At 33.2% G+C, this 23927-nt stretch overlaps 1 protein-coding gene across 1 annotated transcript in view; it reads right to left on the reverse strand.

Moving 5' to 3' along the window:
• Positions 1-23927, reverse strand: part of LOC118191363 (neural cell adhesion molecule 2-like) — a 199398-nt gene that overhangs the window by 49165 nt on the left and 126306 nt on the right. The window contains exon 5 of the mRNA XM_035362168.2: positions 14644-14940. Coding sequence (XP_035218059.2) covers positions 14644-14940 — 297 coding nt within the window. The remainder of the gene's footprint in view (positions 1-14643; positions 14941-23927) is intronic.

The following is a 23927-nucleotide window of genomic DNA, read 5'->3' on the forward strand; positions in this document are numbered from 1 at the left end:
AGAGACATCAAATTTTGAATAATGTAGACCTCCAATCCAATATGGGTATCTGGAAGCCCAAATTTGGAATTTGTTTTATTACTTATTTCATATTTTGTAAAACTTTAACGAATTGTTTATTAACAAACTCAACGGTTTCAAAGCTTTCCATTAATAGTAACATCGTGAGCATCTTAAAAGCACGGATAGTTTATGCGCGAGGTTTTTTTTTTTTTTTTTTGTGATATAGCTGCTGAATTGAATTTATGGTTTAAGTGCGAAAAGCACGATATTTAATAAATAACGGTAATACACAAAATGTTAAAAAACGCCCCTTTGGGCGTAATATAAAATCTGAAAACTTTCAGATATTTTTTAATAGAAGATATTTTTATTTATTTTATAAACATGAATTTTAAGTTTTTTTTTTAAATTACGAATTTTGAAGCTTTATTCTCCCTTTTAAACGACTTTATTCCTCCCAAGTGATTGAATACGTTTAATATTTACTAACTGTATTAAATATTACTACAATATTTTAATGTAATATTGATGTATGATGGATTTTTATTTTTAAACTGTGTGGCCTTTTTCTGCTAATAAATAGTCTAAATATATAACTGCATCGTTGATTCTAATATACTTGTATTAAAACTTTCAAATGTTTTCTACTGTTAAAAACACAGAGGAAAATCATCATTTAAGTAGCAAATATATTGTTTAAAACATAGACGCAAATTTATTGTACATGAAATCGAATTAATAAAACAATTAATTTTAATAAAGGAAATAATATCATTTTTTTATGTTTTTAACTCATTATTAAATTGTCAATTATCATATACACAAAATTTTTATTCTAACAAATTTTGCTTTTGGTAGAACTATTTTTCTTGTTTCGAGCAATGAACTCAAAATATCCTATTAAAAAGAATGGTATGGACCATTTGAAAAGAATCTAACAATGAACTTCGGCATGATATGACTGAAGATAATATTCGAGAATCTATGTGTTACATAGCGAAAAACATCATAACTCTAGTGTGTCTTTGGAGGGATTCGAACCTCGGGCCTTCCAAAGACAAGTAGTCATGTTAAGCACTTAGTATACCACGACAATGATCACTGGGAATGTTCTTTATACTCCTTCATTTCAAGTATGAATGGGTAAAATAACAAAAGTCGGTCGAGAAACTTCAGGAACTAAAACTTCCAAAGAAATCTTTGTCCATATGGCTGCGTACTAACATCCAACACACGTTTGTAATTCGGCTACGAGGAAGAATTAGATTATTTCTTAGGCTTAAATATCTTTGAAACTCCTAATTACTAGAATTTCAAAATCACAATCAATTAAGCTATCGCATTTGCCCGAATTAATGTAGAGGCATTCTTTGACGGAACTGAAACACTTTTAATATAAATGAATATGAAAGCGCCAATTAGTTGTGTCAAATGAGAAATTACCTTTCTCAATAACAGAATGAAAATCTTTAAAATAGCAGACATTGTCTGTCATACAACGGTAATAACTTTGAAATTTGATGATGTCCCCGAAAATTATAAACTGAATTATGATGCACGTGAAAGGGAAAGTAGATCTTTGAAGTGAACGTTGCGGTTAATTAAAAGTCCATATTTCATTCTAATGAAGTGGTTAAGCTTCTAAAGAAGGAGAAATTGCAAAATTGCAAAACAAGATTTCTGTCAAAACCTTGATACGAATATTGGAAATGGCATGATTTAACATGCATAGAATTTCATAACCCCATCTTTTTATTATCTTTTAAATGAAGAAAGACTCTAAAAAGCATCTTCTTAGTTACAAAACTCTATTATGATATGAAAGGTGCTAAAGTAGCTGAGTAAAGTTTTAATCAAAAAACTCCAAAAAACTTATGGGGTACGGCTGGACAGTCAGAAGAGCGCAAAACGGATCAGATGATTTGGTTCATATTGTTCTCAGATTATATTTGCTATCCAGAGTTTTCGCGCGAAGTGTAAACCATCTCCCAGCGATTCATCCGAGTATACTTGGTGTCCTCAGGCGTTTAACATATGATTAGTCGGAGCCCTATAACTATGATACTGTGATACTAGTGAGCCTTGGAAGTCCAAGTCCAAGTGCCGCTGATATGCCGCGAAAATCATAGTATTTGTATGACGTGTTCGTGTTCTTTGAAATACCTGCCCTGTGGGCCGCCTGACAGTAAAGTTTTCCTGGTGCTTGAAAGCGAGGTTTTCGTGGTGAAAAGAGGAGACCGCAAGACGGCACAGGTCTGAGAAATAATAAAACAGCAGGTCCTGGAATGGGAATAATAAACTGATGGCAGGCAGTGACATTATGTCCAGTCCGAACAATACACGATAAATTAAGTTAGGCGGGAAAATTCTAATTTTTGGCAAACATATGAGCTGCAAGAGGTCGGAGATATCTATCATCATTCGGTAATCCATAATGGAAGGTTCCAAAATAAGTAGGAAATCGCATTGTTTGGCAGAACTGAAGAATTTCCTATTTGTTAAAAGGAAATAGTCTTTTACGTATTAAATTTTCAGATCCTGATGAAGTTGTTCGTTTCTCACAAAGTAGTTCGCATTTGTCATGGATCTTAGAATTTTAGACTGTAGAATTTGTAGCGGGTTAATGTTTGCTTTCGCTGCAGCGGCCCAGACAGGGGAGGCATAAGTCATTATTGGTCTTATGACTGAAAGATAGATTTTTCTTGCTTAAGTCCTATCTTGAGTATTTACCTAGTAATGGGAGAAGGCAGTGGAAAACATAATTAGCTTTCTTCTTGACACGTTGAATGTGATTTCCCCAGGTGAGGTTATCACTAATTATGATTCCGAGATATTTTGCTTGTTTCACTGTCGGGACCTGCTCTTTAAAAATGAGAAGTTGTTTCCTCGTAGGTTGGGAATTTTTCTTTCGTCTAATGATTAATAGTTGGGACTTTTGTGCGTTGATGGAAACTTTCCATCTCCGGCACCAGTTTTCAATTTGAAGGATGAAATCCTGAAGTTTACGAATAGCGTAGTTGGTGTTTGCCTACTTAACCGTAATTGCGGTATCCTCCGCGTAGCAAGCAAGCATCGAATTTGAATTTGTATGAGTTGGGAAGTCAGAAACGTAAAAGAGATATAAATATGGAGCGAGGATACTGCCTTGGGCTACTCCTCCAAGGATAGGCGTTTTTTTCGGAAGTGTGCGTACCCACAGATACACAGAAACATCGATTTCGAAGAAATGAGTGGATGAGCAAGAAGGATTCTCTTGGAAGATGGAAGTCAATGAGCTTTGCTATGAGCCCCTCATGCCAGACCCGATGAAAAGCTTTCGCTAAGTCTAGCATGAGGAGTGCAACATTCAGCTGGTTATATCGTGCTGCAGTGATGAATTCCGTCATTCTCACGAATTGCTTGGTGGTTGGAAGCTGTTGTTGGAAGCCAAATTGTTCCGGTTGTAATTTTGCGTTTTTCCAAACATTGGGGAAATATTAGTGCATAAGGCAGGCATTTAGGATGGAGGTGAATTTAACGATGATATTATTAGGCAAATGCTTGATGGCGGAATTTTTAATACCATCAATTCCTGGAGATTTCTTAGTCTTTAGTTTTTTTTTTTTTTTTTTTTTTTTTTTTTTTTTTTTTATGCAAAGCTTAATTACAGCGGGAGTCACACATTTTGGAAGCTTTTTAACAGGCGGTGCATTCAGCCAATCACGAAGCTTCATAAGAATATCCAGATAGGAGTCACCATCACACGGTCAGGGATTTGGAATGAATTGACTTTCCAGGTATTTAGAAAAAACTGAGGTTTTATCCTTGTATAAGTAGGCAAAGTCAACTCCGTCGGAAATGGGACGATTGCAGGAATAGATGAGCCTTAGAAGTAAATGTCTGCAGTTTTCATACTTTTCTTCACGCCCCCATCGAAGTGACCTCTTACAAACAGAAGTAACTATAGGAATCTTCCCTTTAAGGCAGTTCCGTTGAAGAACAAAACTGCCCTTTTATTTTTCGGATGCTTCGATGCTTTAGAATTTGTTTCGATACCGACACTGCAGGGTTTCGGTTTAACACAATATGCTTCCTATTTTGATGAGAAGGGCAGAGAAAGTATCTATATTTTAACCCAATGACAAAAATTTTCAGACCAACTGGCACTGCGACTGCTTACTGCAGAACGGATTTCATTTTGTTAAGCTATCATTTAGTGCGTTAATCCAAAGCTATCTTCGCCCTGGATTACCAAATCCGGTCAGTTATAGAATTTATATTTCGATCAAGGCAATGTAAACTGCACTATTTTAATGCAATCACGTTCACATCACACTGTGGCTTATCTTATTTATCTGACAAAAACATCAGGTCAAGACCACAGGTTTCGTGGTGGCCAGCAGCTCAAGGTTGCGTCTATAGTTGCCATGGGCCTTTAACACGTTATAGTTAATAGTACGACTTTGCCTAGATCCGTCCCAGGTTTTAAAGAAAATCCCCGAGGGAGAATCCAAGGATACATTCTTGTCATCAAGCCTTTTGAGAGGTTTCTTCTGTTCATCGTGCCTTTCAAGTGCCTCCATGCAACGAAGACACAAAACACTTACAAATATCCAAACATTCTCGGGAATTCACACCCGGGCCCAATGATACGAGAGGAAGCAAACGCTGGCCATTGTGATGACAGAGATGAATTCATGTCATAATTTAATTATATAGTTAAAAAATAAACCGTTAACTTTGTCGAATCAATTAATTTAAATAATTAATTGATAATATAGTGAAGTTTCTCACGACCACAACTACAATATAATGATCACCTCTGAAAGTGATGTCTGTTTGTCGAGCTTTACAGTATTCATGTTCTCTACGAGCATCACTTTTACAGACGTCTAAAGTGAAACCCTAAAGTGTCTGAAATCATGACTGATTTCTTAGGACAATTTCTTACATTCATCATTCCAAACCAATGAATTAAAATGCTGGTTAAAAATCAAATCCAGACGAACAAAATGAGACGTTATCTTCAGTTAGGGAAATAATATCAGCGGCCATTTGTTCTTATTTTTAAAATTAATTCCTCATAACTTCAAGAGAATACTGATTGTTTGTGCATGTAGAATCTCACACAACAGCCTCACTGGATTATTGGAATTATTCACTTGAGTCTGCATTATTGTTTTATTTAAGGCCATTCTTTTCACTAGACTCAATTATGAACATATTCTGTGTTATTCCTTGGTTAAGATAAGAAAATTTATTTTACAGTTACTATTGAAATTCACTCAATCTAAGACACATGTTCTTAAATCTAATGTGGTTCTCCAAACTAGACACAATTCACTAACTTAATTTATGAAATCACTAGATTGCAGTTTTTCATTACTAAATCAGCGAAGTTCATTAAAACTTACAATTTCGAGAAAAAAATGTAAATTCAGAAAGGCAGCCGCTTTGGCGCTAATTCAATTTAAGCAGTCGCACAAGAAATTTATAAATTTTTTGTTTCGTGTAAGCAAATATTTCCTCTCATAATTTTCAAACAAAGAATGAGGTAAAAGGTATAAAGATTTAATTTGAGCCAAGAGCTGACAAAAATTTGTGCCAAAGTTTGAAACAACCTTTGATCACTCCTTTAATAGAGATTACTTGAATTCTTTAACTAAAGGAAACAAAATTCTTATTGGTTACAAAATTCTTAATAAATGTATTTCTATTCTTGTTTTAACAAATTTACTTTCGCATCTGTTCATTCTTAATTTGCCGCAGCAGAAAGTAATAATTTTCCCTTATTGAGGTCAATTAAGTGAAAAATATCTAGATTACCTTATTCGAAAATTCAGAGTTATAATGACTCTACATTAGTTAAAGAAGATTTCCTTTAGTTAAAGAATTTTATGCTTAACGTTAAGCCGAACATTTTGGTAATTAACATTATGCTATTAAAATATTATTACTTTATTAGATAACTATAGCAACATGTTTTTAAAGATTTTATCGACTCAAATATAAGATGAATAAAAATGTCATTTTCTGATTGGTCAAAGAATTAAAATAAATGTAAGTTAAACATCAGTTTCAAGCAAACAAATCGAAAAAGGACGTTATCTTCAGGTAAGAAATAATGTTAGCGACATTTTGTTCGCATTTCTAAAATTAATTGAGCATGACATCAAAAAGAATAGTTATTATTCATATGCATCTAATGTTCTAATTTGAAATCTATAATATTAAGGATTAGATTCGAAAATGATGAAATGTAAATGATTTTTATTATTTATATTATCACATATTCCGAACGCACATTAAAACAAACGGAACTGTTCGCAAGAAATGAATATATCTAACGTGTCTTTGTAACGTTATATTTAATGTTACAACACAAAATGTATTGGAGAATTAAGCAGTGAAATAATAAATTTTTCCATTCGTTATTACTTTTCTGAAGCGTGAATGACTTTTAATTTATTTTGAACTTTGATAAAATTACATTAAGCGTCATATTCATTAGTTTAAATACATTCGATTTGAAACTGTGCAGTTCTATTTATTTTTTGAAATAATTATTTAGGATTTGTAAAATTATTTGACTTTGTTACTGATTCAGACACATATTAAATATTTTACTCATAGCAATAAAAATTTGAGCCTCGACCCTTTAACATGCGCATTATTATTCCGCCACCCAACCAGGGTAGTGGTTAGCGACCTGTACTGAAGCGCCCGGGTTCGAACCCCAAAGAAGGCATGGGTGTCCGTAAATGTATAGTATCTGTGCGGTATGAGAACACACTAAATTTGCGGCAAGCCGTTAAGTCCTCTCTAGATGTTGGAAAGTAGGGGAAGAGGGGTGGAAAACCCTCAGACCGGTTTCCCTGGGGTACTCTTCTTCAAAACTGGAGGAAGAACTGTGTTCAGTCGTATTGCCAATTGTATGGCTCTAAAGACTCTTGCAACAACAGGTGTAGTTTGCTGTCCTTGCCACGATGAATTTCATGGGCTTGTTCTGATGTTGTCAGACAAGTGGGATAAGTAACAACAACATTAGCATTCCTTCAAGTGTTAAAGAAAGATCAGTGAAGTAAGTGAGCATAATTATCTAGCATTTTTAAGAAAGTTCATATACCTATGCCTTAGGAGGAAGAAAAAAAGTCCCTCATTTTCTAATAATAAATACATTATTTTTAGAGCAGTTGTTGGGGTCTGTAAATTGAGAACATTAATTAGCAGTACATTTTTGGATATATTCATGAGTCATTTACCCATTCATCGACATAGTATGAAATTTATTTAAGCTATTGAATGGATTTAGAATGAATTTCTTAAATGTGGATTTACCTTCGATTATATAATGTTAGTAATCGATATTTTCAATTAATTTGTTTTATTTCTACTTCAAGTTTGCATTTTGTTTCAGCAAACTACAAGTTACGAGAAAGAGTTCATCTACATTAACTCTAGGCACCAGAAAACACTGCTTGCTTTATAATTATACTACTTAGAATAAATAATTATCCAAAACTTCCCTCGAAACAAAACCTAATTAATTTTGAAAATCCTTCTCGCAATAAAATAGATTGTAATAATATAAACTATATTAACTCAATAGATATCTTTCTAGAATGGGTATACTGGATTATTTAGAAATAACGAATTAGATCTGAATCATTTAATTACGGCAAAACATATTAGGGCAATATGCCGTAGGAAAAATTGCTCTTGCGGGGGAAATGATACTTATTTACATCACTCATGAAGGAAAACTAAAGAAGTCTTAAATTCTTATGGAAGTATCCTTCAGTCTTCGATTACGCGTCGAGCGTGCTGACCACTACACCACGAAGGTATGCTAAGTACCTCATAGGCGGGAAGGAAAAAAAACGTGTGAGGCGTGAGCGCACTCAGGTGATCAATATTTATTTTTACCTAGCATTGAGTGATGCCATCCGCTTTTATACTTCCTATACCGTTTATATTTGGGATGACAACTCGTAAAGAGATTGGGATGATAAAAAAGCTTTGATTTTCTCAGAATATTTTCATCTGTATAATGTATTATCAATGTGTTTAATTTAACCAGTCTTCGTTTTGAAGCTCAGGACGACAAAGATTCGTAGAGCAATTAAAAATGAAAATAAATTCTTTTATTTTGGAAAACAGGTAAGATATTATTTTCATATTTTTAAATCTGTGAATTTAAAGATGCCAATAATATAATTAATAGGATGTTATAAGCCCTTATTTATATGACCTAATTTTATGATCTGTATTCTGCAAGCTGCTTGGATGTTAGTTTTGAGATATTATGAGATGAATGAGCTTTAAATCATAAGTTGTTTACTATAGTTATTGTTTACGTCAGTTAATAGTTACTATAATTATAATTTTCAACGTTAGCAGTAGCATCAGCGTCTTGGTTAATATGATTGAAAAATGCAAAGGGAAAAATGGCACGAAGAAGAAGATAAAGAACAGAAGAAAGAAGAGGGGGGAAATGTATGAGTATGAAGTGGTCATTCTTACACGATTTAAGTTTGTAAGTAATGTTTTCGAAAAATGAGTCATTAAAAACACTCTGAGAGAGATCATTGAGCAGTCAAAACATTACACTTATCTTAGTGTTTCCGATGAGTTAACATGAGTAACACACTAAAAATATTATGCAAGATAGATCGTAGGGGATTAAAAACAAGGTGAAACTGTTAACAGGACACAGGTACGTTGGTTAATTATTTTGATTTAAAGCTTGTAGAGCATTTAGCTTGCGAGTTTGTAGAGCTTGTAGAGCTGAACAAGCTTGTAGAGACATTAGGTAGTTTTTGGAAGCAGGGGAAACGAAAAATTAGCAACACCTTCTCCGGGAATCGAACCGCGGACCTCTGGAATACGCGCCCAGCGGGACCACCACACTACGAAGGCATGCTAAGAAGGCGGGAGATATGCCTTATAAGCTAAGCTGCTTTCGCACACCCCAAAAGTATGAATTTAGAATACGGGATTTTAATTGAGATAAAATTTTCCCTATCTAGATTTTACTTATTCCAAAGGTTAACTGGGGTACAGAAAATCATTTGAGCTAGAATTTTATTTTACTTTTCCCAAGGTCACTGGGGTCCGTAAAATGATTTGAGGCAAAAGCTTACATACTTGTTTTCCAATCACAAAGGTTAGTAAATGATAATGAATATTACGCCTTAGCACATGCTATAACGACGCTATGATGATGAATATTTCGCCTTAACATTTTGTCTTGCGGCCTTAACACTTGCAATAACAGATAATAAATTGGGAAAATATGCACTTTTTTAAACTTATTTCTAATAAAAATATTTAAATTTATTAATATCGAATTTTATTTATTGAAAAACATGGAGAAAAATCTTTCGGAAATTTTTATGTATTTATATTCTCTATTAGCAAATAATCTGGATCAATCCGGTTTCACACAATCCGGAAAATTAGTAAACCCATTAAACGCAGTATACGAAGCATTATAGGTCACTTCTTTTAATACATATTACTTGAGAATTTATATTAGAGTAATAACATTTAGCACAAATTTTGTTACTTACAGATAACACCTTTGTTAATCTAAGAATTTATACAGTATTGGCCGAAACCAACTAACTATAATTTTTAAATTAATCTAAACCCATTTTATGCATTATTCATAATTATTTAATTACTTTAAATAATGCTTTCCCGCCAAAATAATCCGTTCTTCAACTAAATATTATGAAAACTGTATAACTCCTCCTATCTTCGGAATACTGATAATTTGGTACGAAGTTCGTAACTCGATGGGCGGGCCGGCTGCATGAAGTTTTCACTTTTTTCCCATCTGTTACATTAGATATGCGAGCCAGTTTCTCCTGTTCCAGGAAAGCATCCCACCTCTAAACAGGTAGAACCTTGGGCATTGTTTGCCGTAATCAAATAAACCAAACCAAAAAAACCTTATTTTCTGAAATGCCAAAGTTCTAAAAGCCTAAATTTGAAGTTCTCGAAATAGCTCTGAAATTTCTTGATTTTGGAACTGTAATATGTATGTTTTAATATGCTCCAAAATCTACTTCTGCACTGATTTTTTGTAAGCATAGAAAGTAAATCAGTGGTTTCTAGTCATGTAGTTGTACTTCATGAAGAGTTATATTAATGCAAGTAGCCTTATATCCGGTTGAAAATGCCCATTAGCTCTATAGCATTCTATCAAAGTTTACGACGGGCCATTAGTGATAAATAATCTACTCTTGGGAGAAATATCCCTACATCAGGGGTGGGCAAATGGTTTAAATTATAAGCCTAGAAGTTCTTTTTTAGTGCAGCATGTGGGCACGGCCGTTGCAAATTGGGATGGCACTTTGAGATGTCCTCATCCTTTGGAAAGAAGGCATAGGATGGAAAAATATCTCTACCCAGTAAATTGTTTTAAAAAACTTGCTATCTGCAATAATATTTTATGCATAATTTTTTGCTTTAGATAAGACCCAGACCGAGAACAGGAAGTCACATCGATTCTGTCTGCTTCCCATTCTTCAATTTGGGTATAATTAATAATTTATTGTTTTTCTTAAAGAAAGAGGGCGTGTAATTGAGTTAGAGAGAATATACAGTTTTCCCAAACAAACCACACCAAAAACGGGATCTTTTCCTATTCCTCATCAAATGACTGAGTTGTATACTGTTTCTGTTTAATTAAAAATTTAGGGATGAAAACTTATCTTTCCTAAGCTCCCTTTTCTGATCAGTGTTTTTCTCTCTACAATACTCTTATTTAATAGTTTCATTTCTAAACTGGTGGAAATGATAAAACAATATTCGTCGTCGAATGTGTACGTTTGTAGGGTAACTAGTGTTCTCATCTTAGGTTAATCGCTAGCATAATCAATCATGCGTGCATATGCGAATGTAGGCTGTGATAACAGAAGCGCGCTCGTGCTGCTGATTTCAGTAATTTGCGTACAAAATTGAATAGAAAAGAGATGAAAATATAGTTGCACAAGATATCATAACAGGCCGGAATCGCAAAAGGACCACATTAGACCCCAGGCAGGCTTTTGCTCATCTCTGCTCTTCATCGTATTCTGTTTCCTGAGTACTATTCTTTTGTTTCAGAAACGATTCAAAAACTCGGAATCGACACCTTAAGGAACTCGAGTATTTGCAACAGTCTGTGTAGTTTCACCACCTTCCGGTCTTCCTGTTATCAGTCAAGATAGATACAAAATCTGATAAATCATTGAGAGAGAAAGCATCTTCAGAAACGTTCATATTATAGTATTGTGCTTTTTGAAAAATTTCACGTAAAAGAGAATTAAAAAGTACACGTTTTCTTTCAATTACATTTTACTGGTGGCTTAAGTACTATTAGTATTATTTACTGATTCATTCTTGTTTATTCATGAAATTCTGCTCTTAAAACAAAAATAGAATCCGAAGGACTTTTCTCTCTAAGATATGCTATTTAATAAATATATAATATTTTCGAATGAGGGTGTAATTTACTCCTCGATATTTATAATAGCTTTTTGCACTGCCATTAAAATAATATTTCGTAAACATTTGAATAAGAAAAAAGCAAAACATTATGTTTGAAATTGACGATATCTCCCTTACTTCATTTTCCCTCGCTTTTCCTTATGTGTTCTCGACCAAAAAACAGCGACTCTTTCTTCGCTGTATTTTAATACTAAAGAAAAGAATCGAAGAAGCCCAGTAAAAGTTTTGACGTAAGAATGTATTACTCTCACATTTTTCTTTTATATTCTTTTCCCTTTTGCAACGTGTACTGGAGCTAGTAACCACAGCACAGAAAAGTGCCGGATTCCTAAGTTTGGCTGTTCTTGTGTTGGCTGAATAAGCTTGTGAGTTAGGTTGATGCTGCTCATATGAAAGAAAATAGGATTAGAACTATACTTCTGGGAGGTTAAGGTACACTGGTTGCATATAAAAGCTAGCGATGCTGAAAACAAAATTACGAAAGGGAAGAAAGAGAAAAAAAAAAGAATAAAAAATATTAAAACACAGTAATGGCGTCTGAAATTGAAAAAGAGGGAAAATGTTTAGCAAATTAAGAGCTAAATTTAAGATCTCGGATATAAGCTTTTTATGAATTTCTTGACAAAATGAAGCATAAAAGCTGATGCGATGCGGCATATAAACTTAAGCTTTATATATAACATATAAACATGTAAACTTTACTTGTAAAACAGAACATATATTTAAATAAAATCTCCACGTGTAAATATTTCTTTCTCTTATTTAAATTTGTCTTTAAAATATTATCTACGGTTTTATATTCTGCCTTCAGTTTAGAAGCCAAAGCTTTTTTATTAGCTTGAACGAAGAGAATATTGCATTTCGAAATCGTAGGATATAGATGAAGTATTCGAGTTTTTTATTACTAAGCTTCGAAACTTAATGTTTATTTGCTGTAAATAGCAGCTATGAGATTTTTGAATTTTATTACGAATTTTTTGAAAGATTTTCCTACTAGTTCCATGCCAGCTGTATGCCCTTATTTAAATTAAACATTTCAAATACACTATTAGGAAAACTAAAACCTGGCTTTATTACGAAATCAATAAACATTTTCAGACAGGATGCTGGTAGGTGCAAGTATGCTAGCATGCTAGAATATTTCAGACTTATATTACATTTTTAGCCAAAAAAGGCGTTATTAAAGTGGCTATTAATCTCGGAACGGCCACCAAATATTATAGCCCTGCATTATATTTAAAGAAATTACATAAAGAAAAATCAGCATGAAAGTATTTTTTCTCATTGAGAAAAAAACAACGATAACTAGAGCTATCAAATTTTGAATAAAGTAGTCCTCCCCCCTCCCACCGAATATGGGCACCTGGAAGCCCGAATCTGGAACTTCGAATTTTTTTTATTATCTATTTATTATTTTTTGAATTTTAACGAATTTTTGATTAAGTAACTCAATGATTTCAAAGCGAGCAGTGGCAACGCATTGTACGGTATAAAATAAGTTTATCTCAAGCACGCGAGACTGTCTACCTGAAATTCTAAAAATATGCTGTTTTTAAATATTTTAAGTCATAAGGGCGTTATCCCAAATGCTCTCGAGAGGTGTATGTGAAAATAAAAAAAAGCTCTTTTAGGCGTAATATAAAATCCGAAAGCTTTCAGATTTTTTTTTCCATCCTGCTTTCGATACATTTTGCTTTCGATACTGCTTTCGATACAATTTCCACAAATGGCTTAATTACTGGGCTATCAAATGGTATTAAATTATAAAATACGATGGTATTATTAAGGTAATTATATTTTTTTTTATTAAATCTTAGTGAGATATGGACACTCATTTATACTTAATTTAAAAATTTTAATTTCTTTTTTCAGTAACTCTTCATTTAAATACACTTGTTAAAGCAAATAATAAATCAATCTTTAGATGGAAAATACAAAATAAATTTTCAGTTGGTTTGACGCTATCTGTCCTGCTTTTAAAATATTCAATCGGATTACCCCATCCTAATTATAGCAACAGTGGAATATCATGCGGATAATAACAGATTAAAATAATTTATAGCTTTTTAGACAGTCGCTTTGGATTAAAACTTAATTCCTCCTGTGCTGTTTCAAATATACTGGTGGAATTATTGTATGACAAATGTTTTTGAAAAAATTAACTATAGTGTGTTTCCATATGCAGTTATAATGAAATGGGCGTAATTTTTATTTTTTATGTTTTATCGTATACAATTTTTAAGAAATATATATATATAGCTGAAATATTACAATTACTTTTGTTTTCCGTGTATAATTTACACAGCATCTCAGTGTTAGGATAAATTAATGCACTACTGCATGTTTTCTATTTTTTCACAGATTAAAAAGGTAATAACAAGTAGCAAATGGAATGAAGGTATTTGTTTTCACATACTTTGTGTACAGAGCCACAGAAATCTCGAATTAGGAAAATGAATTTTTTTATCAGGATTTCTAGACTGATAGACATAAATGTACCATTCCTGTACTTTATAAGAATTAATCCAATTTAAATGCAGTATGCACTTTTGTTCCTAAAGCAAACAAACAAATGGATTGCTGCCGGAATGACAAGTTAATTTTATGGCAAAATCGTTTCACGCATTTAAGAATTAACCCATTTAAAAATACCTTATACATTTTTTATTGCAGGAACGAAAGGGATCTTATTGCACGAACAAAAGGACTTTTATTGTAGGAACGAAAGAACTCTTTTTTTTTTTCCTGTATTAAAACAGATACTTCGCTAAATAAACTGAAAAGCACTAATCACTTGAAACAATTTAACATAACTGGTTAAAATAATAACTAATTTTTTAATAATATACAAATATAATATCAATTTATCAGAAACGTAGATTGACGTCATCGTTCCGAGGGGGTGTTTCCCGAAGTCAAGGAAAAAGAAAATTAATTAAAAGTGTGACGTAGATTTTTTTTAATTAGTTAACGAAACGTGAAAGTACGAATAGTCAGAAACAAGAATATTTTGAAGTTGAATAATTTTTTTAATCCGTCTCAAATATTTCATATTGGAATTGAATCAGTAATTAAGATTTTAGACACAATCAAATCTTTTAGATGAGTATTATTATATGTAAATACAACAAACACAAGAATTTCATTAAAAAATGTACTTACAATGCACTTCTAATTTCCAACCATCTTCGATACCACTACCAGGAATTAGTGGATTCTCTGCTCTACATGTAACATAATGCCCATGGTCTTCAGATGTTGGTGTAAAAGTGAAAACACTGATGGTTGCATTTCCTCCAGTCACTACTTCTTCCTGAGGATTTTTGAAATTAGAGCCCGCTTTTTTCCAGGTGATAACTGCTGGAGGACGTGATCCTTGACTGCTACATTTCAGCTGCACTCGTTCTCCTGCAGAAAATGGGTGACGAGGTCCACTAATCTTCACCAATAATGGTTTAACTGCGGAATAGAAAGAAGCAAAAGATCATTTATTTGAAGAAATTTATAAGATTAATGATAATATTTTATTCTCTATTCCATTATTTTTAATCACATAAGATTGGAACAGTTATAATATGAGAGAAGCCTTGTAGCTGTAAAAAAAAATTCTTGAAGTTAATAAATTAGATGTAACTAGTTTATGTATTAATATTTCTAAAAGAACTGTTCCCAAATATTGATTGATAAAATCCTATGTCAGTGCTTAAAAGGCACTAAGATTACAGAATTTACTTTTATAAAGTTATTTAAAGTATGCATTTGTAGTTGTCAAGGTAGAGTATTCCGCGAAAATGTTTCAACCATATAGATGGAAGGACTTCGCAAATATAATCTTTTTTCTTTATATGATAATAATACCCTAAAAATTATAATCATTAAAACAATTAATATACTTTAATAAGTGACGTAGAAATGATGTTGCAGATGTATTCGAATTTGAATCTGTGTGTTGCTGTAGCGATTTATTGTATTAACATCAGAATAAATCCATGAGTTTTATGCACAAATCCACGAATCCTCTGAGGAGCGCAGGTTTCCCTTTCTCGTTGCTATGCATCTTAAGCATTTTATGCAGCGTTTACATGAGGGCTTTGTGCCCAAATGGCATACGCCGGAAGTCTTTGATTATATAACAAGTGGCGTAAGATTTTGTTACTTTAAAAAATTTGGTATAAAGATTTTCTGTAAATGCAAATTTTTTACGTCAACTTGGTAAAAGCACCAACCAACCACAGTGAAGGGCTATTAAAAACAGGGTATATGCGCGGAGTATATTTCTTATGTAGTTTAACTTTTTTTTTTTTTTTTTTTTTCATAAAAACAAAAATTCTAAAGTTTAGATTAAACTTTTTGAATTCGACAAAGCACACGAAGACTAGCTGCTTAAGGAATGGACGGCTTCACGGAGGACATTCTAAGGAAAACTGATCCGTATTCGTGTTGTGTAAGAGAAAAGACAGCATAAATTCTAAAATGGCTACAGATTTCCTTTTAAACAGATCAAAGATTAGTTATTGTTTATTAACATAAGGCAAATACATGAAGTTTCAGATAAAAATAATTTTATGCTGTGCATTATTTTTGGTACTACAAATTACTGCATAAATTATTGTTTTGTGTTATTGAAATATATTTTAATGATCTCAGTAATAAAATTAATTTTTGTTATATTTATTTCATTAATAAATTTTATGTTTATTTTTTGGTATATTTTGAAAAATATCAACATCAGACGAATTTCTAAATTCGTATGTATAATGAGAGGCTTATAAAGGAAAAAAAATATCAACTATACTTTTCAATATAAATTATTAAGAGAAGAAAAATATACTATCATGCAATTTTAAGTGTTTTAAATAATTATAAAAAATTCTACTTCTGAGTAAATTATCTCATACGTCTTTAAACTTAATTTATGGTCAAAATATTCATAATCTCAAAAAAAAAAAAAAAAAAAAAAAAAAAGAATATTTATTTTAATTTATTCGTAATTATACTTCTGGCTCATTTAATTATCCCAATTATTTTTAAAATAAGTTTTTCAAAGACATTAGTGTCATTGGAGATACATTGCCTTAAAGTTTATATGCACTTTAAAAGCATGTGTAGATATTCTCTTAAATTTTTATTCTTTGTATCGTTGCATATAAGTTTCATGCAACATTAAAATAAAAACAGTGGTAGTAGTAATAATAATAATAAAATAAAATAAAATATGACGTTTACTGTTACAACCAACGAAAGGCCAACAAACAAAAGTAATCTTATTTAGAACATGATTAACAGCAACATACGATGAAAAAGTGCACAGTTCCTTCGTATGTGTCTACTAAAATCCTGCCACTGAAATGCCACTAAATCTCTAAAGCAGTAAATGTCTACCCCCCGCGGAATCCTGAATCAACCATCCTCCATTAACTTTGCTCTCTTGCCGTCAGTAATTGTTGCGGAGAAAACCGCCTTAACAAAATGCAAATGCTGACGTCATTTCAGGGCGCTTTCATTTTCGGGCAGTCGTTAAGAAAGCCGTTAATGTCAATGCTCGAACTGTAAGGCGTGACGCCCCCTGGTGCCAAAGAGAATCAACCCGATATTTTTCTAAGTGTCATTATGAGTCATTACTTTCGCCCTTTATGTCTAGCCAGCGTCACATCCAGCATTAATTTTTTCCGCCTGTTAATTATGACTTGAATGGACGTGAATTGAATAGTAAGTTTATAAATATAGTTATCTCAGTTTCAGAATTCAGAAGGTGTTTCCTTCCATGGTTGGCTGATAGTTTTCTTTTCAATTTCTTATTGGGCAAAAGCACATTTAAGGTATACATTTCTTAGTTAACAGAACGTAAAATATTTCCATAACTTTTAAGCTGAGTTGCAATACTCTTTTTAATACGTTTATGACAGGGAATGACGCATATTAAAATGTTCTAGAATCTAAAGTTGGTAATAAAACATTTAACACACTCTTCAAACAGAGAAATATTTAATAAGATTTATATTGTTACGAATTTTGTATGTATGTAAATAATGTTGGTAAAAAATATATGTTAAATTGTAGTTTCTTTAGAATAATGTAGCATGAAATGATTGAAAAAGCGAAACTCTGCCAGGAAATAGGGTTACGAGGGCAAGTCTATTTAACACTGAGGTAAATGGATGTCTCGTTAAATTGGGGAGATAAGCGGACGATGTTTTTGGCGACTAATTTTTGGTCACCAAACTTGGCGATAAATCATCAAAACTCGCCAAACGTGGAGACATTTTGCTCAATTCCTTGTTTAACTTTAACTAGTACTGTAACTGAATAACTGTAATTAATCCCTATAATGTAACTGCAATCGTATCCGGCCTGTATATGTAACTTTAACCGTATATACCTTCCAGTAATTTTAAGAAATGGAAGGTACTGGAAATTCTTTGGGGACCGATGAAAAGTTACAAAAGACTGGAGTGAGCACCAGTTCTAAATTTTGCTTTTCAAAGCCGACGTTTCAGAGCGGAAGAGGTGCACGAGTTATACTAAGAAGAGGTGCAATTATACTTTCGTGGAAAGTTAAACTATAAAGTGTAATTTTTGTTCAAATACATTTTAATCAAGATATCACCGCTCCTGTTTGCACGCAATCTATTACGAAGCCGTTGGCGTTTAAAAATATCGAGTCATTTATACTACTATAATTTTACTTAAGGCATCTTTTTATGTTATAACAATGTTTTTCTATGCGGAAGAATCAAAACATTATGACCACCTACCTAAATAACGCGTTGCGAGACCTTTGGCTGGCAAAAAAACAGCTGCAACTTGTTTTTACATGGATGCCAAAAGTTCTTGGTAGATGACTGGAGACAGATTGTACCAAAAGTCTGAGCAGCGGTTGCGCAAAGTCGGGATATTCTGAGATGGTAATGTTTGAACTCTGAGCTGCCGCTGACTTCCCAAGCGTGCTCTATCGGGTTAAGATCCGGTGAGTTAGGTGGCAAGGGCATTGACTGGAATTATTCCTTATGTTTCTCGAACCACTCCAACACAATCGCAGCCTTGTGACATGGGGCGTTGCCCTGATGGAAGAATCCATTTCCAGTTGGGAAGACAAACGCCATGTAAGAATGCAATTGATTCGCAATTATGTTCTGATAGTCCGCAGCTCTCATAGTCTGTTTTACCACAGCTGAGTGTCTCAGTGTGGCCCCTGAAAACGTACCCCAAAGCATAATACCTCCCCCACCATCCTATGTATGACGTGCTGTATAGGTGGGAAGCAACATTTCGCCTAGAAGACGGCGTACCCTGGCACGACCATCCACGTGATGAATGAGAAATCGTGATTCATTAGACCAAGCAACTTATTCATGGTCCCATCCACTTAAACATGGTTCCAGTTATCCATGGTCCAGTCTCGATTTTCCCGGGCCTTATGTAGGCGTAGTTGACAATGGTATTTTGTCAACGGATGCACACGAATGAGACAATTGCTCCGCAGTCCCATACCCAACAGTATTCGCTGTACTGTTTGTTCCGGAAAACTTGCACTTGGACCTCCAATATATTGGTCTGTCAGCTGAGCCACTGTTTGCCACCGATTTTGCTGTAACAAGAGGCATAGCCTCCGACGTCTTTTTTCTGTGATGATTCGTGGACATCCACCATCTTGGTGTCTACTATCATTTATGCACTTTGCACAAATACTAACAATGGCAAAGTGTGAACAAGCTACCAATCGTGCAGTTTCGGAGATATTAATTTCGAATCTTCGGACATTACACGTGCTCTCCACATCATCCAGACGAGTTCATTAAAAAGTGTTGGAACCGCCAAATCTTCAAAAAATTGTGATTTCGGATTTTTGCATTTTCAAATTCTCTACACTTTTATCTTTCTAAAAGTACCATTCTTTAATCTCTATGAAAATTACAACTGTAAAAAAAATCTAGTTTTAATTTGTCATCTACTGCTTTGATCAATGACGATTTTTACATAAAATCGCGTTTTTCTCCAAACGGGATTTTTTTATACTCAATGTACCTTTTTTCAGGAACTACTGCTCACAGGTATCTAAACTTTTTATGCCTTATTTATTAGGTTCCCTAATATTTACTGAAATGAGCTTTTTGTGATAAACTTAGAAAAAATTTCTTTAATTTTTTTTTGTGTGAGAAAAGTGCTAAATTTTACTATGCCTAACGAAATATCCTGTAATTTACTCTAAAATTCAAAATGTTTCAAAAGCTCATTTCAGTATAATCAAACAGGTATACTTTAATTACAGAAAAAATTTCAATCTTGTATCTACAGCAGATTTTGAGAAAAGGTACATCGAAAATGGCCAATTTAACATTGTCGGTATAGGAGTTTCTGATACCCCTTAAAAAATGTAAGCTTGATAATAATGTTTTGGCTCGTCAGTAATTGTATTAAGCAAGAGGATGTTAATACTATTAATGTTATTCAATTCCTGTTTTTAGTTATTTTTTAATTGTATGCAGTATACTGTATGAAAGTGATTTTTTATCCTTTGTCGATAAAATGAAGTTTGAAATATTATCGCGTAAGCTGGTCGCATGACTTCGAGCAGAATGCTGACATACATTTTAGGACAATTACATGTTTCCTTTTTACTTTGTACCACCAGTGTATTCTTTATACCTTATAATTCTTTATACCTTATTCTTTATACCCTATAAATATTTTTAAAACTTATAAATGCGGTTGGACCTACAAATTATAGGGTCTTATAAATTTAATGCAAATTATCAGCGCTTTTATTTTAAGAAATTTGAAGAAGATTTTAAGAACAGCTTAGAATTATCAACAAAATATCAAACTTGGTGAAATGAGATCATTTATTTGAGATTATTAGAAGTTTTTCTACATTGCAGAAGATTCATATACGTAACATATATATTACTAAAAAGGCTAATTTATAACTCTTCCAGCAGCTGTTGGGGTAGTTTATCCCACACCTCCATCAGTGCAAGGATGAGGATGTCCTTGTTTATTGGAGGGTCTTGTCGACCAGATTTCTCCCCAAAGCATTCCAAAAATTTGCTATGGAATTCAGACCTAGAGAACTTGCTGTTCATAAGAGGCGTAGAATATCTTCGCTTTATAGACACTCCTGGAACTCAGATATTCGATGACAGGTTCCGTTGTTGTTCATGAAAACAAATTTATCACAGAACTACGTAACATGCGATCAGGAGGCAACAGAACATCATTAATGTATCGTTGGCCAGTCATAGTCCCAACTGGAAGCGCATAGAGCGACGTACGGCCGTTGATCATGATCCAAGCCCATACCATAACACTGCATGTAGGATATCGGTCCTTTACCTGTATGTTTGCCGGACTATAATGCAGTAACACTTTCACACCAGATCAACTTCTGTCTGCAATCCGATGAAAGGCTGAACCTACTCTCATCTGAGAAGAAGTCCAGTCATCTCCCGTCCCATTGCGATGCTGACGAGACCATTACAAGCGAGAGGAACTGTAACGTCTAGACAATGGAAAATGCACACAACAGAATGTCGGACGTATAGTCGTCATTGATTCAGACATCTTGTTACAGTTTTTCGGGAGTTCTCTTGCCAGCAGCAACAAGTAACTGATTTGTTACTTCAGTAGCTGTGCTGTGCCGGTTTCGTTTTGTCGATAGCACTATGTATATATCTTCTGCACATGTAACTGCGAGCATGATCTTCCCTGTAAAGTTTACTTCACATTCTACTTTTTTCAAATGATTTCTAAAATGTATGATTTCTTGAATAACACTGTGGCTAATATCCTTCAACATCTGTTTTGCTAATAATGCAGCCACGTATAAAATCACCTAAATGATGTCGGCAAGACAGATCGAATATTGCAAATTCATGAATTGATTTACTCCAGTTCCTTTGAACAACAACGGTCAATACGGGTCAAATCCTTTATGTTTATTATCAATCACGTGATGAAAAAAATTGTCAAAACAAAATTTCCATACGCACAACACGTCTTGATTTATCTCGCACCGTATATTAATTTCCACATACTTCATGCCTTTCGTTTTGTGGTTGATATCTTTGCTACTGCCATTCGTTCTTTATAATTGGCCATCAGTGTATTTTATATTACGCTTATTTTAACAACATGTCCTTTCACTTACTAAACCGAATATATGTATCCGACATTGTATATGATGAGAAAAACGATAATCATAAAACGTAAGCAATTTCTGTACTTAAAATTCTTTTACGCTTCTAATGATATTATATTAATAACAGCATTGTTTAATGCTGCAAATGCTTTAGTTTAGAAATGATTAATGATGCATAAATATGACCATCGATGAAATTTAGTAATATATTTTTTTAATCGTGCTGTGAAAATACCGATTATTTTGAAAAGGTGATTCATTTAGAGAGGCGGATTTTATGAGGTCACTGTATGTTACTAGCAGCAATAAAAGTGTGGTTAAAAGCGATAATGACTTGAATAGAAATTTTGTCAGAGAGACATGCATAAATTGTTCAGAAAACTCATATCAATCTTCTATTTCCTGAATGTGTTTGTTAAATTATTTATTGCCTGTAAAGTGGAAAATCACTCTCCTCATTAAAAACGGAAAACTTTTGAAACATTAAAAACAAAGAATAATATTGTAAAATTTTAGTTAATTGTTAATTTAGATCAATAAAAATAATTGCGCAATATAATTATATCACTAATACTTATTTGCCTGCTCTATTACGAACGATAATTTCATACCATATGTTCGCATGCGCAATAATCTATAAGAACGTTTTCACTCTCTTACTCTCGAATATTATAGAATACAGTTCGTGACAAATTTCGATCACTGGTGATGGTCGTGTACTAATCGACATGAAGTATTGGGTTATAATTCTTTATTTCCTATTTTGTTTTTTAAAATGTTTTTCTTTGTTCTTTTGCTTCTGAAAGCAGTTCATGAGCTTGTACTATCATATAATAATAAATAATTTTATTAATTGAATCATGTTTGATTCAATTAATAAAATTATTTAATGAAATGATAATCTTCATTTCTTAGCGTCAAAATATTGTATACTTTTTTAATTCAGTGTTTAGTAAATTTTAGCAAGACTATACTGTATTACCATGATGAAAGATCGCAGGCTGAAGTCTGCAGATGTTGCAAATTTAATCGCTTCTTTGTATCTTCTTCCCTTCTTAGCTCAGTTTAAAACGAAACGTTACGGCGGAAGATGGAAACAACATTTAAGGATTCCATGAAGAAAGCAAAATAATTTTTCCTTTGTAGACGATATGAATAGTACTCGTCTCCCTAGAAATGTGTAGAATTCTATAGAATCAATGCCATTTTTATTTTAGGACAGCATTCCTGTATTCCGTGGTATCTTCTTTCCAGTTCTATCTTATGACTATAAATAAGTATGAACTATGTACACCCACATTTCACTAGCCATTACCAGTTATCTAAAGACACGTTCATTATAAAAGTTTCACATCGTCTTTTCGATGTGTTTAGCTGACTGAAGGAAAACAATTAATCGATACATAAAAACTCAAGGTTAGACATTTATTTCTACTGTTGCTGCACGAACGACATTTATTTCTGCTGCTGCATATACAGCGACTCGCCTCTAGCTTTATCGCAATCCAAGCAGAGCGAACACCGCAGTCATTTAGTTATCCAAATATGTAATACTGTTGGAATATCCATCCTAAGAGGATTATATTTTCAATGATCCCAGTTGCGAAAATTGCGGCGCGAATGACCCTTTCTCCTGAAGCATCCATTTCACTACCAGTTACATTTTGAAACAGATCACCCACCAAGTATCTCAATGGTAGGAGTACGATGGGTAGGAGCTCTGGGATTCACCTGCAACAGGCAAGCGTATCCATCGGTTGATGCCGGAAATTAGGACAGAAATGCAAATTGACAAATCAATACTTACTCAGTTTTTAACAAGTCACTGCCCTTTTTATCTTATCTAAGCCTATTTGGTTACAGTGAAAAAGACCTCGTTGAATATATCATAATAATAATATCTGCAACAAGCGTGAGAGTGCTCAATTTTAAAGTATGCGTAACGATATGTGCAAGTATCATACAGGTAGACAACTCAATGATTTAATAACTAAAAATTAATAACTGTACTGATGGCACCGCTACTTTGAAACATTGAAAATGTATCATGTAACTTTTCATACTATTTTTATGTATCTAATTAATTTATTTTCTATGTATAATTATACATTAATACATACATATTTTTAAATAAACAATTTTCACTGAGATGGTTTTAAATTCTGCAATGCTCGACCTAATGTAGATGTCGTCTTGCCATCTGACTGTTGTACGTAAGGAAAACCTTTCTGATAGTTCATTAGTAGGATGGTATTATTACTATTAATTTGTACTATGAATAAGAGGAAAGCAAATTTTCTCAAACCTT

This window comes from Stegodyphus dumicola, chromosome 10 (genome assembly GCF_044657685.1).
Source record: "Stegodyphus dumicola isolate Sdum_Otavi_A_Nest chromosome 10, ASM4465768v1".
NCBI lineage: Eukaryota > Metazoa > Arthropoda > Arachnida > Araneae > Eresidae > Stegodyphus > Stegodyphus dumicola.